At 34.3% G+C, this 21,401-nt stretch overlaps 3 protein-coding genes across 3 annotated transcripts; 1 reads left to right on the forward strand and 2 right to left on the reverse strand.

The window, feature by feature from the left end:
* Nucleotides 1-656: 656 nt before the first annotated feature.
* LOC110711762 (crocetin glucosyltransferase, chloroplastic-like) lies at nucleotides 657-2,608 on the reverse strand. The gene has a single exon (XM_021890181.1). The coding sequence runs from the start codon at nucleotides 2,462-2,464 to the stop codon at nucleotides 1,013-1,015; it is 1,452 nt and encodes a 483-aa protein (XP_021745873.1). The 5' UTR covers nucleotides 2,465-2,608; the 3' UTR covers nucleotides 657-1,012.
* Nucleotides 2,609-16,442: 13,834 nt separating this feature from the next.
* LOC110711731 lies at nucleotides 16,443-19,488 on the forward strand. The gene is made up of 5 exons (XM_021890147.1): nucleotides 16,443-16,904; nucleotides 17,078-17,180; nucleotides 17,356-18,185; nucleotides 18,938-19,036; nucleotides 19,116-19,488. Exons 1-5 carry the CDS (start codon nucleotides 16,449-16,451, stop codon nucleotides 19,233-19,235), a joined length of 1,608 nt encoding a protein of 535 aa, XP_021745839.1. The 5' UTR covers nucleotides 16,443-16,448; the 3' UTR covers nucleotides 19,236-19,488.
* Nucleotides 19,489-19,756: 268 nt separating this feature from the next.
* Nucleotides 19,757-21,238, reverse strand: LOC110711732 (probable xyloglucan endotransglucosylase/hydrolase protein 16). The gene is made up of 3 exons (XM_021890149.1): nucleotides 20,889-21,238; nucleotides 20,479-20,678; nucleotides 19,757-20,369 (listed from the first exon to the last, which is right to left on the reverse strand). The coding sequence occupies exons 1-3, from the start codon at nucleotides 21,189-21,191 to the stop codon at nucleotides 19,934-19,936; spliced, it is 939 nt and encodes a 312-aa protein (XP_021745841.1). The 5' UTR covers nucleotides 21,192-21,238; the 3' UTR covers nucleotides 19,757-19,933.
* Nucleotides 21,239-21,401: the final 163 nt, after the last annotated feature.

The following is a 21,401-nucleotide window of genomic DNA, read 5'->3' on the forward strand; positions in this document are numbered from 1 at the left end:
ATTTTATGTGAATACGATTATACGAGTTACTTGTGGCCTCTTTGCAAAACAGCAAGGATAGAAAGTGTCCAAACCACGGGCCATTTTTGGTTTTTTTAATTGACGGGTTTATTTAATTTTTTTTTTTTAAAAATGGCTAGCTAATTTGGCCCTATCATCATGCAATACTCCAACTCCATCTCCATATAGTCTCAAAAGAAAGAGATTTTTTTCAAAATGAATTAATTAATATAACTAGTTTTTGAACCCGATCAATGTTAGGGCTAAAATCTCATGTGAGAACTCGATAACAAACATTGAAAGTATTAAACATGAAAGATGGAGACCTCGCTATTAAGTCTTTGATGTTTATATATATGTTAATGAAATATACAACCCTTGCATATAAATATTATATATTTATTACATAAAATTAGTCCTACTTTATTTGGAGTAGACTATGTTCATTATGACCTTTTTGCATGATCAAATTCTCTCGACTTTTGAATGATACTAAATAATGTCTTATATACTTACTAATAATATAAATTAACAACTATTGCTTTTTTTTAAAAAAAAAAAAAACAAAATTAACAACTATTGCCTTATACTCATTACAACTTCACTAAAATGAGCCCAGGCCAGAAATTAATCAATAATATATACAGGTATATATTTTTTTTAAAAAATAAATCAATAATATAATCTTTTCAAGTTTCAACATTAAACTTAAATTACAAGTGGTTTACAATTGCCAATACGATGAATCTATTCAGAAGACCAACTAGTGGACTTAGATACGAAGTATTAATCATCATTCAACATACAAAAGACCGGTTACCATATAATAAGCATATTAAATTAGTAATAAAAAAAATAATATAGTATTTATGTTGACTAATTTGCTAATTTAATAATCCACTAAGTAATTAGCTGCTACCTCTTCAAATCAGCTAATCTAGTAATTTAATGATGTGCTAATTAAAAGTTAACAAATGATAATGCAACAATTAAACGTACTAATTCTTCATCATCATTCATGAATCTTTTTGCTTTTAACATTAATAAACAACTCTTCCATGAAAGCCTTCAAGTTCTTATCAGACGATCCACCCTCGTTGACCGCTTCGACCGCCAATTCTCTCCATTTCTTAGCATTCTCCTTAATCACTTGACTATCCATAACCTCTTCCAAACACCTCTTAATCTCTTCACTCTTAACTAATACACCGCCTTCTTCTTCTTCACTCACGTTAACCCTTACTCCAGTCTTCCATAAATCCTCCACCAATTTAGCATTCGTTGTTTGATCCGTCCATTGTGGAAACCCGACCATGGGGACGCCTGATGCTAGGCTCTCTAAGGTCGAGTTCCACCCACAATGTGTCACAAAGCACCCCACTGAGGGGTGGGATAGCACCTCCACTTGGGAGCACCATGGGACTATTAACCCTTGTTGTTTAAGCACCTCCATGCAACTCAACTCGTCTTCATCTTTATTATCTTCTTCATTTATTTCATGACTCGCCTTCTCCCTAATGACCCACAAGAACGGCCTGTGGGTCTGTATTAGGGCTCTGGCTAGCTCCTCCATCTGTGGCTTGGATAGCACTGAGATGCTTCCAAACGACACGTAGACCACCTTAGCATTTTTTCCTTGCGAGTTTAGCCATTTCATGTAATCCGCATCCTTAGATTGTTGGAAGAGGTCCCCTTCAAAGGATTTGTTGGAGGGGTCCTTTCCATTCAAGAAGGCGGAGGGAAGGATAGGGCCGATAGGAATTAAGTTGAACCTCTCAATAGCTTTTAAAGCATGAACTTCTAAAGCTTCAAAGGTATTAACAAGGATTATTGGTTTCTCCTCAATCTCTAATTGTTGTATTTGGTCTTGGAATGTGGGGAGGACAAAAGTGTAAAGGGAAGGGTTGGAAGGAAGAAAAAATGAAGGGAGGTCACGTGCTTTGAGCTTCAATGGCATGTTTGGTAATTCTAACGACCATGAAGGGTCTTTCTCACATTCATTTATAACCTCGCGATACCCATTAAAATAATAGTAGTAAATATTTAAAACTGTGGCAGGTTGAATCCAAAGGAGCGCGGATGGCACGTGAAACTTACGTGCTACCTCGGCGGCCCAAGGTAGGAGGAGTGTGTACACCAAGCATGTAATTGGTTTACCCTCGACGACACTCTTCTCAAAGAGTGCCGATAATGTCTCAACCCCGCGTTGGCGGAATGTTGACATATAGTTGGTGGCATCTCCGTCACTGGGCTTATAGCCATCATCATACCCGTCAGAAAAAGTAGTCAAGGTCATACCCTCAGGGACCGTAGCCTTTTTAAGGCATTTGTGCGCAGAGGCAGCGGTGGCAAAGGTGACATCAGCCCCGGCCGTTAAGAATCGCTTGGCGAACTGGAGGGCTGGGTTGATGTGGCCTTGCGCCGGGAAGGTGACTAGGAGGAAGTGAGGCCTTTGTTGCTCCATAATAAGCGGTACGCGGTGTACAAATTTTGGTGTGGCAAGTAAAGTTGGATGGTATAAAAATAATGAGGTTTATGAATTTCTTGTGGTGCTCTAATAATCTTGGAGATTGGGAAATTGTTTGTAGTGTAAGTGAATTTGTTACTTTGTTGGCATGTGATGTAGATAGTTATAGTATGTGGTATATCCGTATATATATATAGTGATTAGGCACATGCATGGACTAGTGACGTTTGTGGTGACGAAATATCAATAGGGTTGGCTTTAAAATATATGATTGAATTGCCAAATTATCAGAATTAAGTAATAGTAAAATGATTGATATGTTTAGGGTTGGCAAATTGGATTTACTTTGCAATTTGCTACTTGCTAGTCGCCTGAATATGTGATTATGATTATATGTATAAAATATTCTTTGACGAGTGGCTGACAGCAAGTAATATATACAGCATAAAATTGATTGGAAATATTGTTATTATTATTATTATTATTATTATTTGGATATTTTCTCTTGTTACATTAGAGTATTAGATCCGGTAGCTAGCTTTTAAAATCATTACTTCCTCTAGTTATTGATTTTTTGTTTTATTTTTTACAAGAAGAATAGGAATTTCATTAATAAAATATAGCCACATGGCACTTACATGTAATTTCTAATAAATTAATAATTCCAACACAAGTACATAACACTTTAAAACTAAATACATAGTAGATTTGATCAACAATTTGCCTTAATAAAAAACTTCATCTGAAACAATACAATCTATGAGTTCGCATTGATTCGGCTTGAAATCCACTGATACGTAGCCGTTTGAGTGAAAATACTCATGTGGTCCTCCGGATTCTTGTAGAGATTATGAAACCCTAAATCTTCAATTCTCGCCATACAAACATAAAAAGAAAATAAATTCAAGAGAAAAATCATCATTTGATTAAGGATGAGATCTATTTATTGAAAGCAATTAAAAGGTTTTTTGGCCTTACCACCGATAAGAACACCGGTGAAAGCCCCCATAAAGATTCACAACTGAGACCAAGAGGAAAATAGATGGTAGAGATAGAGAGAAAATGGAGAAGAGTGAAGGAAAACCTTCAAAAAAAAATTAAAAAAACTTAGCAATAGAGGCTAGAAAAACTCTTCCAAGGGAGAATTCCTAGAGGGAACCAAAAAAACCCTCCGAAGGAGAAAATCTAGAGGGAACAAAAAAATTCCTCTTGATACTTATACTATTCAAACTTTTACATTGTTTGTATATTTTTATTTGATCATGAGTTGTGAATTGAACTCGTGATGATTTTTACTCCTTAATAAGGAAATAATAATGAATAATAATAAAATATTAACCATATTAGCACAATTAGTTATTGAGTACCATGCACTATTGTAATAATTAACATTATTGACATTAATTATTAACATAATTATGGTAATTATAGTGTAATTAATTTTACTGTTATTAGTTATTGCCATAACTAGCTATTAACATTATTACCATTATTAATAATTACAATAATTAGTTACTTTCTCCTTAATAATTATTAATTACATAATATATATTTAATTACACATATTAAATATATATTACTACTTTATCGAGTGCTTTTTCCGTGTGGCTGACCACACCGTGTGGCCAAGGTTACTTACTTAGGGGTTACTCAGCCAGTCAAGGGTTACTTATTCTAGGGTAACTCAATCGGTTAGCGGGTTTTATGTGTGAGAGTAACCCCTGATCGATCAGACCGACCGAGTAACCCCTAAATAAGTAACCCATGATCGATCGAGTAACACATGAATAAGTAACCCAGACCACATGGTGTGGCCAGCCACATATAAAAATTTGTGCTATTTTATAGTCATTAATTGTTGATTATTAATAATTCACAAACCTTTATATGTGGTTGGCCACACAATGTGACCAACCACCATGGTGTTACTTAATTAGTTAATAATATAGGGCCATGGGGTAACACTATAAGTAGAATAGGGTTTACTCTATTATTGTAGGGGTTACTCTATCAGTAGAAGTTACTTTGTCAGTATAATAGCAACTACTCTATTGGTAATTTGGTATTGTAGGAGTTACTTTGTCAGTATAATAGGGGTTACTCCATTTTATTTTTTATTTTGCAAGCGATCACACGATGTGACCAGCCACATAAGAAATAATATGTTAATAATTAGTTATAAATTGTTAACTATTAATCATTATATATATTAATTACTAATTATATTAAATCTATTAACTATTACTAAAACAAAATATTGCTAGCATTATCAACCCTCAAACTGTCTTACGTGTCATTCTCACATTAAAAATTTCTTTATATATATATATATATATATATATATATATATATATATATATATATATTTCAATCAACCAAGTTTCTCTCCTAAATTATAGCTTCACATGCCTAATTTGTTTGATGTTTGATCGTGGTTTCAATCTTTTTTAGTTTTATTAATGAAACCATTGTTCTTCTTGTCTAATAAAAAATAATAATAATTAAAAAAACAAAAGATCAATCTCTTGGTTAAAAAGTTGGCTTATTAGCTTTCTAAAAAGTCATTTACCAAACACTTTTTTTGGTTGTTTGACTAACTTTAAAAAAATATAAATAAATAAATAAATGAAAAAGCTTGATAAAAGCCATTTACCAATCAACCCCATAATACTCGCTCCGTCCCTAAATATAGTTCTCATTTCCATATTTGGTGGTTCTAATTTAAATACAATTCTTATTAACTTTTTTACCATTTAATGTTCCTTGAAAATCACCTATTTCCCCTCAATTTTTTTTTGTCTTTATTAGGTGAAGTGGCAAAGAACCCTCTAATTTTTCTTATTTCTTGTGCATCATTACTCCACTTGTTTACTTTAATATTTTTTCTCATTGAAAAAGAGGAAGAATGAGCTGATTTGATTAAAAATATAGAAAATAGGCATACAAGTAGTGATATAGGCCTTATTCGGGCCATTTTGGTTGAAAATGCGTCCAAAAACCATTCAAATGCTCTTTTAATGTGATTTCAAGGCTTAGCTGTCTCTAACTAGGTAATAATGTCATGTTAAGAGGAAGAATGAGTTGATTTGATTAAAAATATAGAACATAGGCATACAAGTAGTGATATAGGCCTTATTCGGGCATTTTGAATGAAATTGCGTCCAAAAACCAGTCAAATGCTCTTTTAATGTGATTTCAAGGCTTAGCTGCCTCTAACTAGGTAAGAATGTCATGTTAAGAGGAAGAATGAGCTGATTTGATTAAAAATATAGAAAATAGGCATACAAGTAGTGATATAGGCCTTATTCGGGCCATTTTGGTTGAAAATGCGTCTAAAAACCATTCAAATGCGTCCAAAAACCATTCAAATGCTCTGTTAATGTGATTTCAAGGCTTAGCTGCCTCTAACTAGGTAATAATGTCATGTTAAGAGGAAGAATGAGCTGATTTGATTAAAAATATAGAAAATAGGCATACAAGTAGTGATATAGGCCTTATTCGGGCCATTTTGGTTGAAATTGCGTCCAAAAACCATTCAAATGCTCTTTTAATGTGATTTCAAGGCTTAGCTGTCTCTAAATAGGTAATAATGACATGTTAAGAGGAAGAATGAGCTAATTTGATTAAAAATATAGAAGATAGGCATACAAGTAGTGATATAGGCCTTATTCGGGCCATTTTGGTTGAAATTGCGTCTTAAAACACTTTACTTGTTCTTTTAATGTGATTTTAAGCCTTAGCTGCCTCTAAGTAGGTAATATTGACATTTTATGAGGAAGAATGAGTTGATTTGGCAATAAATGTAGAAAATAGGTGAAGTAGTAGTCATATAGGCCTATGTATTAAATTTTTGTCTAACTTAAATTGTAAATGTATTTTTACATACATAACCTAAATAATTAATTCTAGCTAACATCATTTTTGTTTAACCAAGTTTTGCAAGGTACAGAAAGGAGGTCCATTGACGAGCAAAGAGCTGAATGAAGTTCGAAACATGTTAGCGTCTTTCATCACATATAATTTAATTTGAACTTGTTAACTTATACATTAATTATTAGTATAGTTTGTAAATATAACACCTTTAAATTAATGAGTTGTAAAAGCTATATGACATTTCATTGTATCACATTTTACGGTTATTAATTAATATTTATGTATTGTTATTATTATATTATTAGTATTTTTAATATTAATAATAATAATACGGGTAATAATTATTATTATTATTACTGTTATTATAATATATTTTAATGGCAGAATTAATACAGGATGTGCAGGTTTTTAATTATTTTAAATTATATAAAAAAAAACCAGGTTTTAGCACCGGTTTTTAAAATGAACCGGTGCCAAAAATATGACATTTCGCAGCGATTTAAGGAAGAACCGGTGGGAAATCATGAAAATTATATTATATAAGTCCACTTTTCCCACTGGTTTTCTATTGAACCAGTGGCAAAAGTACCCCATATAATAGTATAATTTTGATGTTTTGCCACCGGTTCTCCCCTAAACCGGTGCGAAAAGGTATTTTTGCCACCGGTTTTAAACCGGTGGGAAATCATTGAGGATTTGGCACCCCCCCAAATCAAAACCGGTTCAAAACCGGTGGGAAATGCCTAGTTTGAACCGGTGGGGATTGGGGTTTTTCGCCTAGTGTATGTTCATGTTCATTTTCAAGGCTTGGAGTTGAGGCAAGTTAGAATCTTTTACATTAGTGTTTTCTTTGTATTTTCTGAAATACATTGTTAATTTGGTGTTTGGTTTTGTAATACTTTGATCAGTATTTGTTGTTGTATAATTTGATTGTTATTATACACGATTTAGGTTTTGTTCCCACAAACTAAATTAATTCTTTGTTTTGAATTGCTGTAAAACCTAACAAGCTAAAGAGGTTTATTCATCTTTAGCAAGCATGTCCAGTGTGAAAGAATTGACCACAAATTTTGTTAAACTGAAAAAGTTTGACGGTGTGGAGTTTCGGAGATGGAAGAAGAAGATGTATTTTCTTCTTACATCTTTGAATGTTGCCTATGTGATAAGTACTCCAAGGCCGGATGAACATGAAAATGAAACCTTGGAATCCGTTCGGGAGAGATCTAAGTGAGACAACGACGATTTCATATGTCGTGGTCACATTTTGAATGGGATGGAGGATGATCTTTTTGACGTCTACCAAAATGTAGAATTGGCCAAGGAGCTTTGGGAGCCTTTGGAAAGCAAGTACATGACGGAAGACGCTTCAAGTAAGAAATTTTTCGTTAGCAATTTTAATAACTTTAAATTTGTTGATGGTCGGTCCATAATGGACCAATTTCATGAATTGCAACGTATTTATGGTAGCTTGGAACAACATGGGATAGCCATGAATGAGTTATTTGTTGTTTCAAGTATTATAGACAAGTTACCTCCTAGTTGGAAGAATGTTAAGCATGATTTGAAACATAAGAAGGAGGACATGACATTGTCCGGTTTGGCCACCCATCTTCAAATTGAATAAGGGATTCGTGCCATGGAAGGTGCAAAGGATGGAAATCCTAGCACATCTACCGTTAATATGGTAGATGAAGGAAGGGCTAGTGCATCTACTAGTGGAAAGAGAAAGAATAACAATTCTTTCAAGAATAAGTCCAAAAAGAAAATGACAAGTAACAAGTTTACTTGTTGGGAATGCGGTAAAGTTGGTCACCGCAAGAAGGATTGTTTTTCTTTTAAGAAAAGAATGGAGAAAGCCAAGGAGGTCGTGCTACCGAAAGCAAGGACCCATCCACCAAAGGTAATCCATTTCATGAGGTTGAATTTAATTCTGGTTTGGACTTAAATGCAACGGATCCTAGCATTTTTATGGTGCAGGATGATGACTCATGGTGGATTGATTCGGGGGCTTCAAGGCACGTGTGCAAGAGTAAACATTGGTTCAAAACCTTTCAAAAGGTTGTTGATGGAGAAGACCTCTACATGGGGAACAACTCTACCGTCAAGGTTAATTTGGTGTTTGGTTTGTAATACTTTGATCAGTATTTGTTGTTGTATAATTTGATTGTTATTATACACGATTTAGGTTTTGTTCCCACAAACTAAATTAATTCTTTGTTTTGAATTGCTGTAAAACCTAACAAGACATAGACTATGTCTATGGCATTTGATTTAAAATGTTGTAACAAGATTTAGAGTTTTGAAGAGTGATGACACATTCAAAGCTGCTTTCACGAAATGCTTGAGTGGTTGTATTAACGAAGCTCAGTTTGAAGTATGTTGGGGTTCAATGATGACAAAGTACAAGCTGAAAAACGATAGTTGGTTCAAGAGGTTATACTCACTAAAGCATAAGTGGTCAACAGCTCTAAGTAAGGACTTTTTTTCCGCGGGAATCTTGTCGTCACAAAGAAGTGAGAGCACAAATCATGCAATGAGATTCAAAGCAAATAAGAAGACAAGTTTGACAGAATTCTACAACATATTTCAAAAGACAGTGAAGACTTGGAGAAGGAATGAGGATTTTTATGAGTTCAATAGCACAAAATCAATTCCTACTTCAAGTTATACGATGTTTGCCTTACTTAAACATGTTGCTGAGGTTTATACATATACATTATTCAAGGACTTTGAAGAAGAATTCAACCTAGCCATTGGATCTCAAACTAAAGTGCTATTGATAAATGGAGGCAAAATGGTTTACCAAGTGTACCTTGAAGGCAGAGATGGCACAACTCAAGCAGTAACTTACGATCCAGCAAACCAAACAATTCAATGTCTATGCAAGAATTTTGAAGAGTCGGGTTGGTTATGCTTTCATAGCCTTAGAATCTTGCACATGCATTTTGTTGAAAAAATCCCAGAGCAATACATATCTTGCAGGTGGACTAAAATGGCTAAGGTTGAAGTTTGGAAAAGTAAGGAGGCAGAGCAAAAGAAGAAAGGGACATTAAACAACTTCACACCCTGGCGGCTACACATGGTGAGGAAGTATTATAGTATGATATGATCCTTAAGAGCCATAAGTTTGAACAAGCAAGAAAAGTCTTAGAAGAAAGCTTCACAAAAGATTCAAGTGCAACAGATGAGATTACTTCTGCTCTGAAATCAACTAACAACCCTTCTGAGAACACTACAGGTGTAGAAGAGAATTAAGAAGCAACTTCATCTAGTGTTGTTCAAGTATTGGACCCAGCTCGTGCAAAAACTAAAGGAAGAAAAATCAAATAAAAGGATTCCAGGAAGCTATGACTACATGAAACAGGGGAAGAGGAGGAAGCATAGAGAATTTGGTGCCAAAACACCAAATATTAATAATAAGTATATGCTCTGATAGTTTTAAGACATCAAATTTTGTCTTAAGAACATCAAATTTTGTCATAGTAACCTGACATGGTTACATTTTATTTGTAATTTCATTTTTGGAAACTTTATATCTTTTAAATACTGATTATTATGATATAGTGTCTTTTATGATTGACATAGTGTCTTTTTTTCACAATATAGTGATCTTTATTCCTAAATACTAATCTTTATTTCATACCCTTGTATTGTCAGTTTTTCACCATTAGTTAACATATAGTCCATAATTTTGACATAGTTACCTTTATATTTTGAATAGTAACCTTATTAATAAAATAGTGACTTTATTTAACATATAGTGACCTACGGTAATTACCATTAATTTAACATAGTCCTTAATTTTAACATTGTACAATATTGAAAACGAAGTGACCTTTTTTAACCAAACAAAGACCTTATAAATAATATAGTGACATTATTTTAACATATAGTGACCTATGATAATATAGTGATATTTCATCGTAAACCTTTTCAATATATATTTAACCTCTAATATTAACATAGTTACCTTTATTATCACATAAAGACCTTTATAAAGATAAGTTTAAAATAACGTTTCACATTAACATAGTCACCCGTATGTTAATATAGAGACCCTTTTTTTCATAGACCTTTTTTATTTTAATAACAGAGAACATTAATAATTGAATTAAACAAACAATATACCATTTTCATAAAATGTTGGCAAATGCTTGTTTACACAAAATGAATATTTTTCCAATATTCAATAACCTACACAAAAGTTGAATTAATACTAATTAGCTATACAATGTTCAAAGTACTTTGCTTAGCATCAAAAAATTATGATCACAACTAAGTCAAAAAATCAGTTACACAATGTTTTAACATCTTAAGCCTTCCCCTTTCCTTTCTTTTTCTTGTCTTCAGTCGGCTTCTTCTTATTCTTCTTCTCTTCAATCTCTTTCTTCCTTCTTTATTCAACCACTTTTGAAAGAGGCTGCCTATTAGGTTTGAATTCAGCCACCTTACCAATTATAATTGATCTAGCTTCATTCATATCATATAACACCAAAGATGCAGCAATTTGGATCCGGAGAATCTTCCTATTTGAAGCCTAAAAAAGTAAGTAATCAATATAAGATATTGTGATATTAATAAAAAGAAATAAAAACAAATAATTTAAAAGGGAAAGAATCATAACTGTTTTTACAATTTCACATTTAAACTCATCAGCTCCATTGAATAAAAGCATGCTCATTATAATATAAACACCAGAATCTGAATTATCTTTGCTAGATCTCCAATTCAAAGTAGGAAACTCCAAAGCGTAGTCAACCATAGCTTCAGATTGAGTAAGCCTTTGATCAAAGAAGGTACTGATCATATCACACTAGCAAAAAAGCATATAATCATATCACAGTCGCATTAAACGATCTATTAAGAGTCATTAGAACAAGCATGCTGCAACTTTATGTTCATTATCAGCTACAATGTTGCCTAACAAAGTTCAGACCACACAAAAATGCAGATCAAGATCAAAAGAGATCAGATCCTAATAACAGATCATATGATAGCCATACTCCTGCTATCACAATAGGAAGCATCACAACAGCCACAGAAGCAATGCGATAGCAAAAAGAAAGGGTCTTATGATAAAAAAGTGATTTAAACAAAAATGCCTAGAATTAACCCCAAAATACCAGACAAGAAAAGAGTGAGAATATTTGGCTCACTATAAACAAGTCAATACAAACAATAAATAATAAACTTAATTGTGAAAAGAGTGAGAAAGTAATACCAGACAACTTTTTCAAAAAGATACGATTATCCTCATCATAATTCATATTATCAATAAACTGAATTTCTCCTTTAGTCAAATTCACCACAAATAAGCAATAGTGATTGCCCCAAAGACAAGGTAAAAATATTTGCAACAATAATACCACCATTAGTCAGAATAAAAAAAACACATATAGATTCCATTATTTATGTTATAGTGACTTCTTTTAAAATATACTTATGCAATTTTCAATAGTCACTCTCATTTAAAAAAAGGTATCTATAACATAAAAAAAGGGAACTATATTTTTCAAAGCATAAAAAAACAGAAAGTATTACCAGCTCCACTTCTGACAAATCAAAATCATTGCAAGCTATTTTCATCCACTCCTCCAAACCTTAATAAACATTGTCCATTAGTTGTGAATTGCCATCACTGCCGGTAGCTTCTACTATTCATAATATTTTAACAAATAAAAAAAAGTAAAAAGTATAAACATTGAAATAATTAAACAACTCACACTAATTGAAGAACCAAAGTACAATTTCCGAGGTCCATCCTTTAAATATTTCTGATTTTCATTGAGAAGCAATGCCAAGCAATCCAAAATACTACTGCTCATGATTTCAGAAGGCTCTCCTAATGTGTAGAATTCTTGCCTTTGAATCAAATGCTTTTTGTGAAAAAATACCAATAGTTCACTGAGTCAAAGAGTATAAAACAAGAATTAAAAAGGTGTTTCATAAATAAATAAATAAATAAGAGAAAATCAATGTAATCAAACAAAAGATTACTTACTTAGGAGCCAAACAAGAATCATTGATGATGCAATAGTCAACAATCTCTAGGACTAATGGATCTAATAGCTTCATTTCCTTGTTATTTGACTTCAAAAAGTGTGAAATGAGTATAAGCTTTTCATCAGATTTCCAATCCAAAGAAAACAAACACCTGGACCTTCCATTTGCAAGAATATTTTCAAAGCCAATCACAGGCAAAGTGCCTCTAATTGCCTCCCTCCCTCCATTTGTTTTGTTGTGGTCAAATGTAGAAATTTGAGCCAACACCTCGGGTAATTTTGTCACCCAAATAGCAAGTCCGGAGATCTCGTCAATCACAGATTGAACTAGAGGATCCATAAAAACCGAATCATTCTGGGACAAATTAATACCCGAAGTGTTGTTGGCCTCATCACGTGAAAGATTAATCTCTTTTATCTTGTCATTGTAAAAACAAGAGATCACATGCATATCTCTTTTCATGAACAAAAATTGCTCATGAACGGGCTGCAAAAACATTAAAACAAACATGCATAAACATTTAAATCATATCCAATAATAAAAATAATAATATAGAATAAAAGGCAGCTACTCCGATCCTTACATCAATAGCAGCCGAATGGATCTCTTGATCTGACATCGAACCTGGTGGGAGAATGAACTGTATTGTACCCCGGGAATCAGGCACATCAACACTCCCCCCGACATTCCTCACAACATTATCACTCCCCCCAACATTCCCCATACTTTCCCCTGCAGTACCCACAACATGTCCATCCAGAAACTTCAATTTACCACTAACAAAATACACATCAGAGAGTAAAATCCCACACCCAAAACTTTTGGACAATTTTTCCTTCTTAATTCTATCCCTAATCAACTCATCATTCCAATGTTGAATTAAGGGTGAAGAAGTACTTAATTTAACATTCCTAAATTAAACCTATGGAAGTAAATAATCTCCAACGTCAAAATACAACCACAACAGTTCTGAATTTCTCCTTTTTTGTAACTTTTAACACCTTCACACAGTTTTTCAAGAACATATTTACACCAATTCAAATTCTTAATTTGTGCAACATCATCAAGTGCCTTGACAATCCTAAGATCAGCGAATCTGTTAAAAGTAGGAGCTAAAAACGTGGATATTGCATGCATAACAAAGAGTTGCTTAAACTCATCTCCACCTTGACCTAAAGTAGGTATCCTAGCTTCTAACAAATCAAGTGGAATTTGATCGTTTTCATCTGTCAACCCAAAATGAAATCTCCAATTATGTTTGAAAACAAAGTCTGGATTATTTTTATTAGCGGATCTAGGTATCTCCTCAACATTTTTGGGGTTCAAAGGAAGGCAAAACACATCATACTCAGTCACCACAAACTCCTTATTATTATCGATTGAAAACATGCAGCTACCACAGTCAAAAGAATCAATTAGCCACCTGTACATACTAGTAGGATTCCTTTTCAACTTCAATGGTAACAACCGTCCAAAATCGATTTTAGTTACAGAATTTTTTTGATCAAGAGTGAAGTTAGACATCATGTCAACCAAATGCAAAGGCCTATATTTAGTTTTAAATGGCCGCAATCTGCAAAATAGAAATAATAATGCTATCAACATTAAATCAACATCAAGTTAACAAATCAAAAAATCAATGCAGTCTGACAAGTTCAAATTAGTGGCCAATAATTAAAGGTCAAAGAAGCAACAATCTCAAATTTGCATAGTCACACCAACATACATGTTGAATCTAACTTTTTGAGAGCACTACAAAGTAAATAAAGTTACTTACGTAGGTACATCACCACCAGATTCACCAGCTTCAACTATTGATTTCTTCATTCTTGTCCTTGGCTTCTTAGGACGAACAAGAGCAGCAGCTTCAACTTCAGCTTTATCTTCATGAGTTCTCTTACGACGAGATGAAGGTGAACCAATTGCAACAACTTGATGCTCAAGAACATCTTCATGAACCTCTATAGCAACACTCTTTTCCTTGTTAGCTCTAGTTTTCTTCTTCAAGCCTTTGGCACCATTATTATACAAAAAAAAATCAAAATGTAAATTATAGTGACCTTTCTGAAACAATAATGACCAGAAAATTTAAGAATCACAAGAATCAACCCTAAAAAACAGAACCATTACAAATTACATAATGCAGGCCAGTAACCAAAGTATCCAGCTCGAAAATCCGGTAAACTTCCTTCAAACGACAGAGACATAAAAACTAATGAATTAACAGCGAAAACATCATCGAGCACAAATCATCATCGAGTACAAAACATCATCGAGTACAAATCATCATCAAGTACTGAAACTAAACTCAAAAACAATAAATCAACGACGAAAACAACTAAATCATGAAAAAAAATAAAAAAAACAATCAAAATTCAACAAGAAAACAAACAGCTAAACAATCGAAACAAAATTCAATCGAAAATTTATTGTGGTTTTATGTGTTCAATCGAACAATAAACAGAGAAAACAATCAAACATCGGAAAGGCCTAGATTTTCAAATAATCTTCAATACGAAACAAAATTCAAACAAAAATTCATGCAAATAGTTTCAATTAAGGAAAAACATCAATTAATAAGCTCAAAATTGCAGAAATCAAATGATAAACAAAGATTATACCAAAAAGTGGTCTACTTTTGTAGCCGAAGAACGAAGGCCTCTTCTCCGTTGAAATGTGCCACCACCTCGAGTTCTTACCATTGAAGAAGAATTCAAGCAATTTTACAGAAATAGCAAAGCTGATTTTGAAGAGAGAGAAAATGGAAGAAGGGAAGCCTGCGTTTTTGCGAAAAGAAAGAAAGGGAGGTGCGTTTTGGCTGGTAATAGGGAAAGTGAGATGTTGGAGAAAGAAAGGAGGCACGTGACATTTATGGTCCACAATAAATTTATTGTGGACCAGGTTTATTTAAGAATAAGTAAAAGACAATATACGAAGTATAAGATTAGAAACAATATATTATTATAGTTGTATTATCCAAATATTCCAAAATTAAAAAGATTTTTGCTAAAAAGGGAGAGGGGAGTTTTGGAGGGAAAAAACAGCACCAGGAAGTGACACGTGTCATTCCTGATGTCTATTTTAGTATTATGTTATTGATTTTAAACGCCTGATTTGACTTTTGCTTATACTATTTAAGCACAACCCTATTAATGCTTGTAAACATTGCCTCATTTTCGAAATACCAAGTTTTCATAACGTATATATATTGATGATATAAAAATAATATTGATTAAAGTTCCACATTAACAAAAGTGCTGATAAAATCCTCTCACAAAAAAAGTGCCGATAAAAAACCCAATGTCACAATGTGAGTCATTGATACAAATTCTACAAATTCGAGTCCAATGACCCAAAAACTAGCCCAGCCCAACAACCACTATTCCCGCCAAAACAATCATCAAACCCTCACAATTTTCCCGCCACAACAATTCCAATTATATAAATTATAAACTATCCACCTCTTTTTTCCCGCCATTGTCAATTCTCCCTCCATTTTCTCTCCCCTCACTTTCTCTCTCTTCAAGTCCGCCATGGAAGCTCATACCCAAAGCTCGAGAAAACGAAAGCAACCTTCATCATTTTCATCATCAACATCATCAGCAGCAACAGCGAATTCAAACCCATTTTCTGGGATTTTAACCCGCCATAAATCCCAGAAGTTTTTCTTCCATCATAATAGATCTGGAAAATCTCGCAGAAGTCGCTCGTTTCCTTCTTCTCTTACCAACCCTGAATTGCCCACTAATCAAAGATTGCTTGATTGTAATGTTCGTGATGTTGGCGATGAAGAAGGTGATTCGATTTGCCATATTTCGATTAAAGATCTTCGAGCTCGGCGGGTTTTCTCTAAGCCTGTTGGAGTGGATTCTGTGGGTAAGATTCGCGATGATAAAATTGGTAAGATTGTAAACCCTAATTTTGATTCTGAGGTAATTGCTGGTAAATTGGATGATTGTGATGTCAAATGTGATGGAAATGGCAAAAACCCTAGTTTATTGGTCATGGGGAAATGTGATTCAGGGATTGAAATTAAGGGGGAGGGTTTTAATGGTGAAAACCCTAATTTGGTAATGTCAAAAAATTGCGATGATTCTGGGGTTGAATGAAGGTGAATTCAAATTGTGGAAACCCTAATTTGGTAATGTCAAAAAATTGCGATGATTCTGGAGTTGAATTGAAGGTAAATTCAAATGGTGGAAACCCTAATTTGTCAATGCTGGATAAATGTGTTGAATTAAAAGGTGAGTATTTGAATGGAGGAAACCCTAATTTGTTGATTGAAGGAATTGGCGCCAAAAATGATTGCGGAGCTCGGGTTTCGAATGATATGAGTCCTAATTTGAGTAACAAAGATTTGAAGGGTTCGAATGGTGAACATTGTGAGGAAGATGTGCAGACAACACCTCCAGATGCTGTGGTTTTAGTCAGGCAGAGTGAAGATCAAAGTGTCATGCGGGGCAGACGTTCTGATTCGAGGTCACCGCCGAAGAAAATCAGTCCAAGTAAAGGTGGATTTGCTGAGGGGAAGAGGAGTTTTCCTAATTCCAAGAGAAATTTGGTGAGAATAAGATTTTTTCCTCCTTAAAATTTTGTTTGTGTTCAAGTTAATAATTTCATTTAATTGATGATTTGGCGGGAACGTAGTTTATGAAGCTTAGTGTTGATATGAGATTATTGGCACCTTTTTGCTTATCTTTGTTTGTAATTTATATTGAATTTATGATGCAATAGGGTCTGACTCCGTGCTCGAGGCTGAAGGTTTTTAAGGCCCCGAATTCGTTCAGCTATAAGAGACTGCTCCCTTTCTTAATGGATTTATCAAAGGATACACCAAGTAATCCCTTAGCCCTCCCTTTATATGTTTCTAATTTCACATGATATTCGTTTGGTTCATATAGCTGACCCCACTTATGGGATTAAGGCTTTGATTGATTGATTCATTTGTTTGTCAATCTATGAGTATGATAGTGTAGTAATTAATAGCCTTATTGAATAAATGTTTTATACAGATGCACCAAAAGTTAATCCAAGCATTAAAATCGAGAAGATTGAAGATAAGCCTCTAATTTTCTCCTCTCAAGAAAATGACATTGATTGTCCAAAATTGGATGAAAAGCCACTGGCAGCTGCAGTATCTTGCGAATCACCGGAAATGAATGTTGATGGTAAAGAAGAGGTTCTTTTGAACCTTAAGACTAATGTTTCTAATCCTCAGCAAGCTGCTCCATGTACCCCTGACAGTTCTATTGAAAAGGCTCAAGAAAACCCAGTATTTGATTTATTTCAGATCGAAACCCCTGTATCAGATGATCCCAAGAATTGTGGAGCATCTCTTGATAGCCAGGTTTCAAATATAGGGAAGTCGGGAGATATTAGTCCAATCGATGAATCTGATCTTGCTGTCACATTGCATAGTCCCAAGAGAAGTGCTGAACCTTTAGGGGAAGAAGCCTTTTTAAATACTCCGTCTCGTTTGTCTCTGTCTTTTGAACAAGAATGCAGGACAGTACACACAGAGTCAAATTCTGTAGGAAATCCAGTTAATGTCCTTAACAACTCTTCCACCCTGGAAGCTGTTGTTTCTCCAAGCGGTCCTAGTTCTGGCCAAGCAAATGGCATCCTAAAGAGAAATCCCAGGGGTTGTCGGGGTATTTGCTACTGCTTGAACTGTGCTTCATTCCGTCTCAATGCGGAAAAGGCATTTGAGTTTTCAAGGAATCAGTGGCTTGATGCCGAAGAACTTGCCATGGATTTGATGAAGGAGCTGTCAAACATGCGGAGTATTTTAGAAAAATCTATCAATGGACCTGATGCTAATGCTGTTGTCCCAGTTGATCAGGTGACAATTTCATTTTCAATTTCTCCAGCTTGTGTTTGCTATGATATTGAGATTATTACGATGATCTATGTTGATGTTTACATTTCTTCTATAGAGAATATAAGGTACTAGGATAGTGCTACACTATGGTTGCTAAATTTCATCTATACAAGCCATGGTAGTAGTTATGGCAAATTTAGAATCAAGGAAAAGCCTGAATGTGTTCTGTTACAGTTCTTGATGATTTATTTGATATACCTTGGACTTTTGTCTAGGAGAGGAGAAGGCTATGCCTCTGCACTCGTGAATGTGTAACAAACTAACAATTACCTTTTGGATGAATGTTAATCATAGTGATTAATTCATAAAATTTCTTTCTATATGATGATTTTGATACATTTATTTATTATTTATCATAGAAGGTTCAAACAATATTCTCTATTATTTACTTCACTAAAAACATTTAAGGAATTATCCAAAATTTTAGGCCGCTTTTCTTCTATGGAAAGTCTGCTAGTGGGGTTTTCTCTCCGAAATTATGTTGTTTGGCTGGTAGTCATGGCATCAATGCTTACTGGAAGTAAACAATTCATCCTCTCTTCTGATTATGTTGATCAAGGAATTGTGTTTGTGATGCTTTGAAACTATATTCTTAACCAAACATAATTTTTCTCCTTTTGTGTTCACAATCTTCGAATGTATTACTATTTCTAACTAGAAACACACAAAGTTTAAGTCACTTCAATAGTTTTGCTGATCCAAAGTTTGTGCAGGTTCAGGAAGCTTACAGGAGAGCTTCCCATGCAGAAGATACAGCAAGAAGCCGACTTGATCAAATGAGTGAAGATCTCCATGTTCATTGCAGAACCAAGGTAAATCTCATACACATTGTCCTTGATATTTCTTTTGATATATTAAGCTCATATATCTGATAATTTCATCTCATTACAGCCTTTGCAGCGTCCTGGGGTAAATTTCTCAAGCTCTGTCCAAGAAAAGAAAGATCATAGGAGCCTAGGAGGAAGAACTTTTGCAAGATGTCGAAAAGTCTCAATGAGGATCTTGGACTAATGATTGGAAGACTTCTTTTATCAGTTAAGGAAATTGATTATACTGTGGTTTTGTTCTAGAGTTGAAATGTACTTGTCATTCATGATCTTAGCTGCTTGAAAAAAGGGGTGAAGGAAAGAATCTCATTGACTGACTCATGTTTGTCGAAAGACCATGGCTATTGGATCACCTAATGACAGTAACTACTGAAATTCACATTATTGTATTTGTAAGTTTATAGTTTAGGTTATATTATATGACTGCATTAGCTGTAGATTTTTTTGTTGCAACTCAATGATCTGCTTCCCAAATTCTCATCCCTGACAACACAAATAGCTTCATTGCGATGACTCAATGATAGTTTGTCAGCGACATCTCAAGCAGCACATACATGTAACTTTAGTTTGGAAGAATGATGCAGTCGTATATATTTGGCCATTCGATTCTTTTATAAGAAGCATATGTTTATGGTGTACTATACAGGAATTTTCACTTGGAGGTACAGTATAAAGAGGTTTAAAACATTCAAAAGAGGTCGAGAATTCAAAAGGACTAAAACAGGACCTTTTTTTTTTATGAATCAAAGAATGTAAATAATTTATTGAACAATCAAATACAAAGAATTTTCAATATGAAAAAAAATAAAATCAAATTAATTTAATTTAATTTTAGCCATAGATGCGTTGATATGACAAGGATTTAGTTTTCTCTTCAATCCTTTAAACCCTGTTGTGCTTGCACTCAGTAGGATAGCCTTGAGGAAATCGCTTTGAATCGCTACAATAATCATAAACCTTAAAATGCTTATGCACCCATCTCATTCTTTTCCTGCCATTTGCATCGAGATCATGGCTCCTCCATGAAGCATGCGTAGTCCCTCCATTAGCCGGCCTTTCAGAGTTGGTGGAAGCCTCGGGTTCAAAAGCACAAGAGGAGGAGCTGCTACCTACAACACAGGCATCTATATTGAAGTTACGGTAGTAGGCAGTGAAGGGGGCCTTGGACCAATCTGTCTTCACCAAACCACCTTGAGTAGCCCAATCGTCAGCATTCCAAAGGCTAGAGTGTATCGTCATAGGCTGGTTCTTTGGGAATGCAACTCCATGTTTCTCATGGTTTCTGAATATTCTTATTGGTGTTTCATCCACCAAAAACCTGCAAGTTAAATCAATGTTCACATAGACTCAAAAATATGTTCAGAACAAAGATAAAAACGCGCTCATAAAACAAACTAATAATTGAAGTGGTATTTAGTTCATTTTACATGATGAGTTTTGTGTTCCAAACAATGGAGTAAGTATGGAAGTTCTTGGTAGGATCAAACCATAGTTTAAATTGCTGCTCCCTGCTTCCTTTACCCTGGCTGAACACATTCGTGTGGACGGTGTAAGGATTACCACTCGAGTTTCCCAAGAACTCGAAATCAATCTCATCATGTATACCTGTGGTTTGATCAGCTGACATCTGCAAATTGTAATTTAAAGATTAGCAAGTTGTACAACTTCGCTGCCATTCAAATGCATATAATGCAAGGACTATAACCTATATATACTACTTCCGTTAATTGTTATCTGCAATTTTGAATTTTTTTTTATTTCACAAAAAATACCCCAAAGTTACAGATAACAATTAACAGAAGTAGTAATAATAATAACATGAAATAATGTGACTTACATAAAACGTTGTGACGGTGCCAGCAGAGTTACCATGAACGAGTTTAATTTGCATATCAATCCTCCCATACAAGTATTCCTTCTTGGACCGAAACCCGGATCCAGTGTACTTATCTAGGGTAAGGGATAAGAGCCGGCCATCTTGACCGAAGATCCGAACTCTATTGTCACCAAATGTGGGCTGAAACTCATCCCTGAAGCTGCCTGCAGCGAAGGCGGTAGTGCTGACCATGGCAGCAACTAGTAGAACAATCTTAGGCACAATCAACTTGTACTTGTCATGCCAATGTGATGAAAATGCCATGTTTTTCTTATAATGAAGAAGATTTATGTTTATTTGTAGTTGTGTGAAGAATATAGTTTAGATAGGTATATATATACATGTAATATGGTGAATTATTAGTATTAGTAACGTAGATCTAATGCATGGTTTATAAGAGGGAAGGTTCTTAGCTAGTGTATACTTAACGCGGAGCTAACTGTGGATTTGAGAGTATAAGCTGGCCAATTATAA

The sequence above is a fragment of the Chenopodium quinoa genome, unplaced genomic scaffold, assembly GCF_001683475.1.
Source record: "Chenopodium quinoa cultivar QQ74 unplaced genomic scaffold, ASM168347v1, whole genome shotgun sequence".
In the NCBI taxonomy this organism is placed as follows: domain Eukaryota; kingdom Viridiplantae; phylum Streptophyta; class Magnoliopsida; order Caryophyllales; family Amaranthaceae; genus Chenopodium; species Chenopodium quinoa.

What these genes read in the sequence shown, in the direction of transcription:
- LOC110711731 (XM_021890147.1), top strand. Translation starts at nt 16,449, where the DNA reads ATGAAGGTGAATTCAAATTGTGGAAACCCTAATTTGGTAATGTCAAAA. An exon ending in CTAATTCCAAGAGAAATTTG is followed by an intron (nt 16,905 to 17,077) that starts GTGAGAATAAGA and finishes ATGATGCAATAG; the next exon opens with GGTCTGACTCCGTGCTCGAG. An exon ending in CTGTTGTCCCAGTTGATCAG is followed by an intron (nt 18,186 to 18,937) that starts GTGACAATTTCA and finishes AAGTTTGTGCAG; the next exon opens with GTTCAGGAAGCTTACAGGAG.
- LOC110711762 (XM_021890181.1), bottom strand. Translation starts at nt 2,464, where the DNA reads ATGGAGCAACAAAGGCCTCACTTCCTCCTAGTCACCTTCCCGGCGCAA.
- LOC110711732 (XM_021890149.1), bottom strand. Translation starts at nt 21,191, where the DNA reads ATGGCATTTTCATCACATTGGCATGACAAGTACAAGTTGATTGTGCCT. An exon ending in GCACCGTCACAACGTTTTAT is followed by an intron (nt 20,679 to 20,888) that starts GTAAGTCACATT and finishes TACAATTTGCAG; the next exon opens with ATGTCAGCTGATCAAACCAC. An exon ending in TGGAACACAAAACTCATCAT is followed by an intron (nt 20,370 to 20,478) that starts GTAAAATGAACT and finishes TTTAACTTGCAG; the next exon opens with GTTTTTGGTGGATGAAACAC.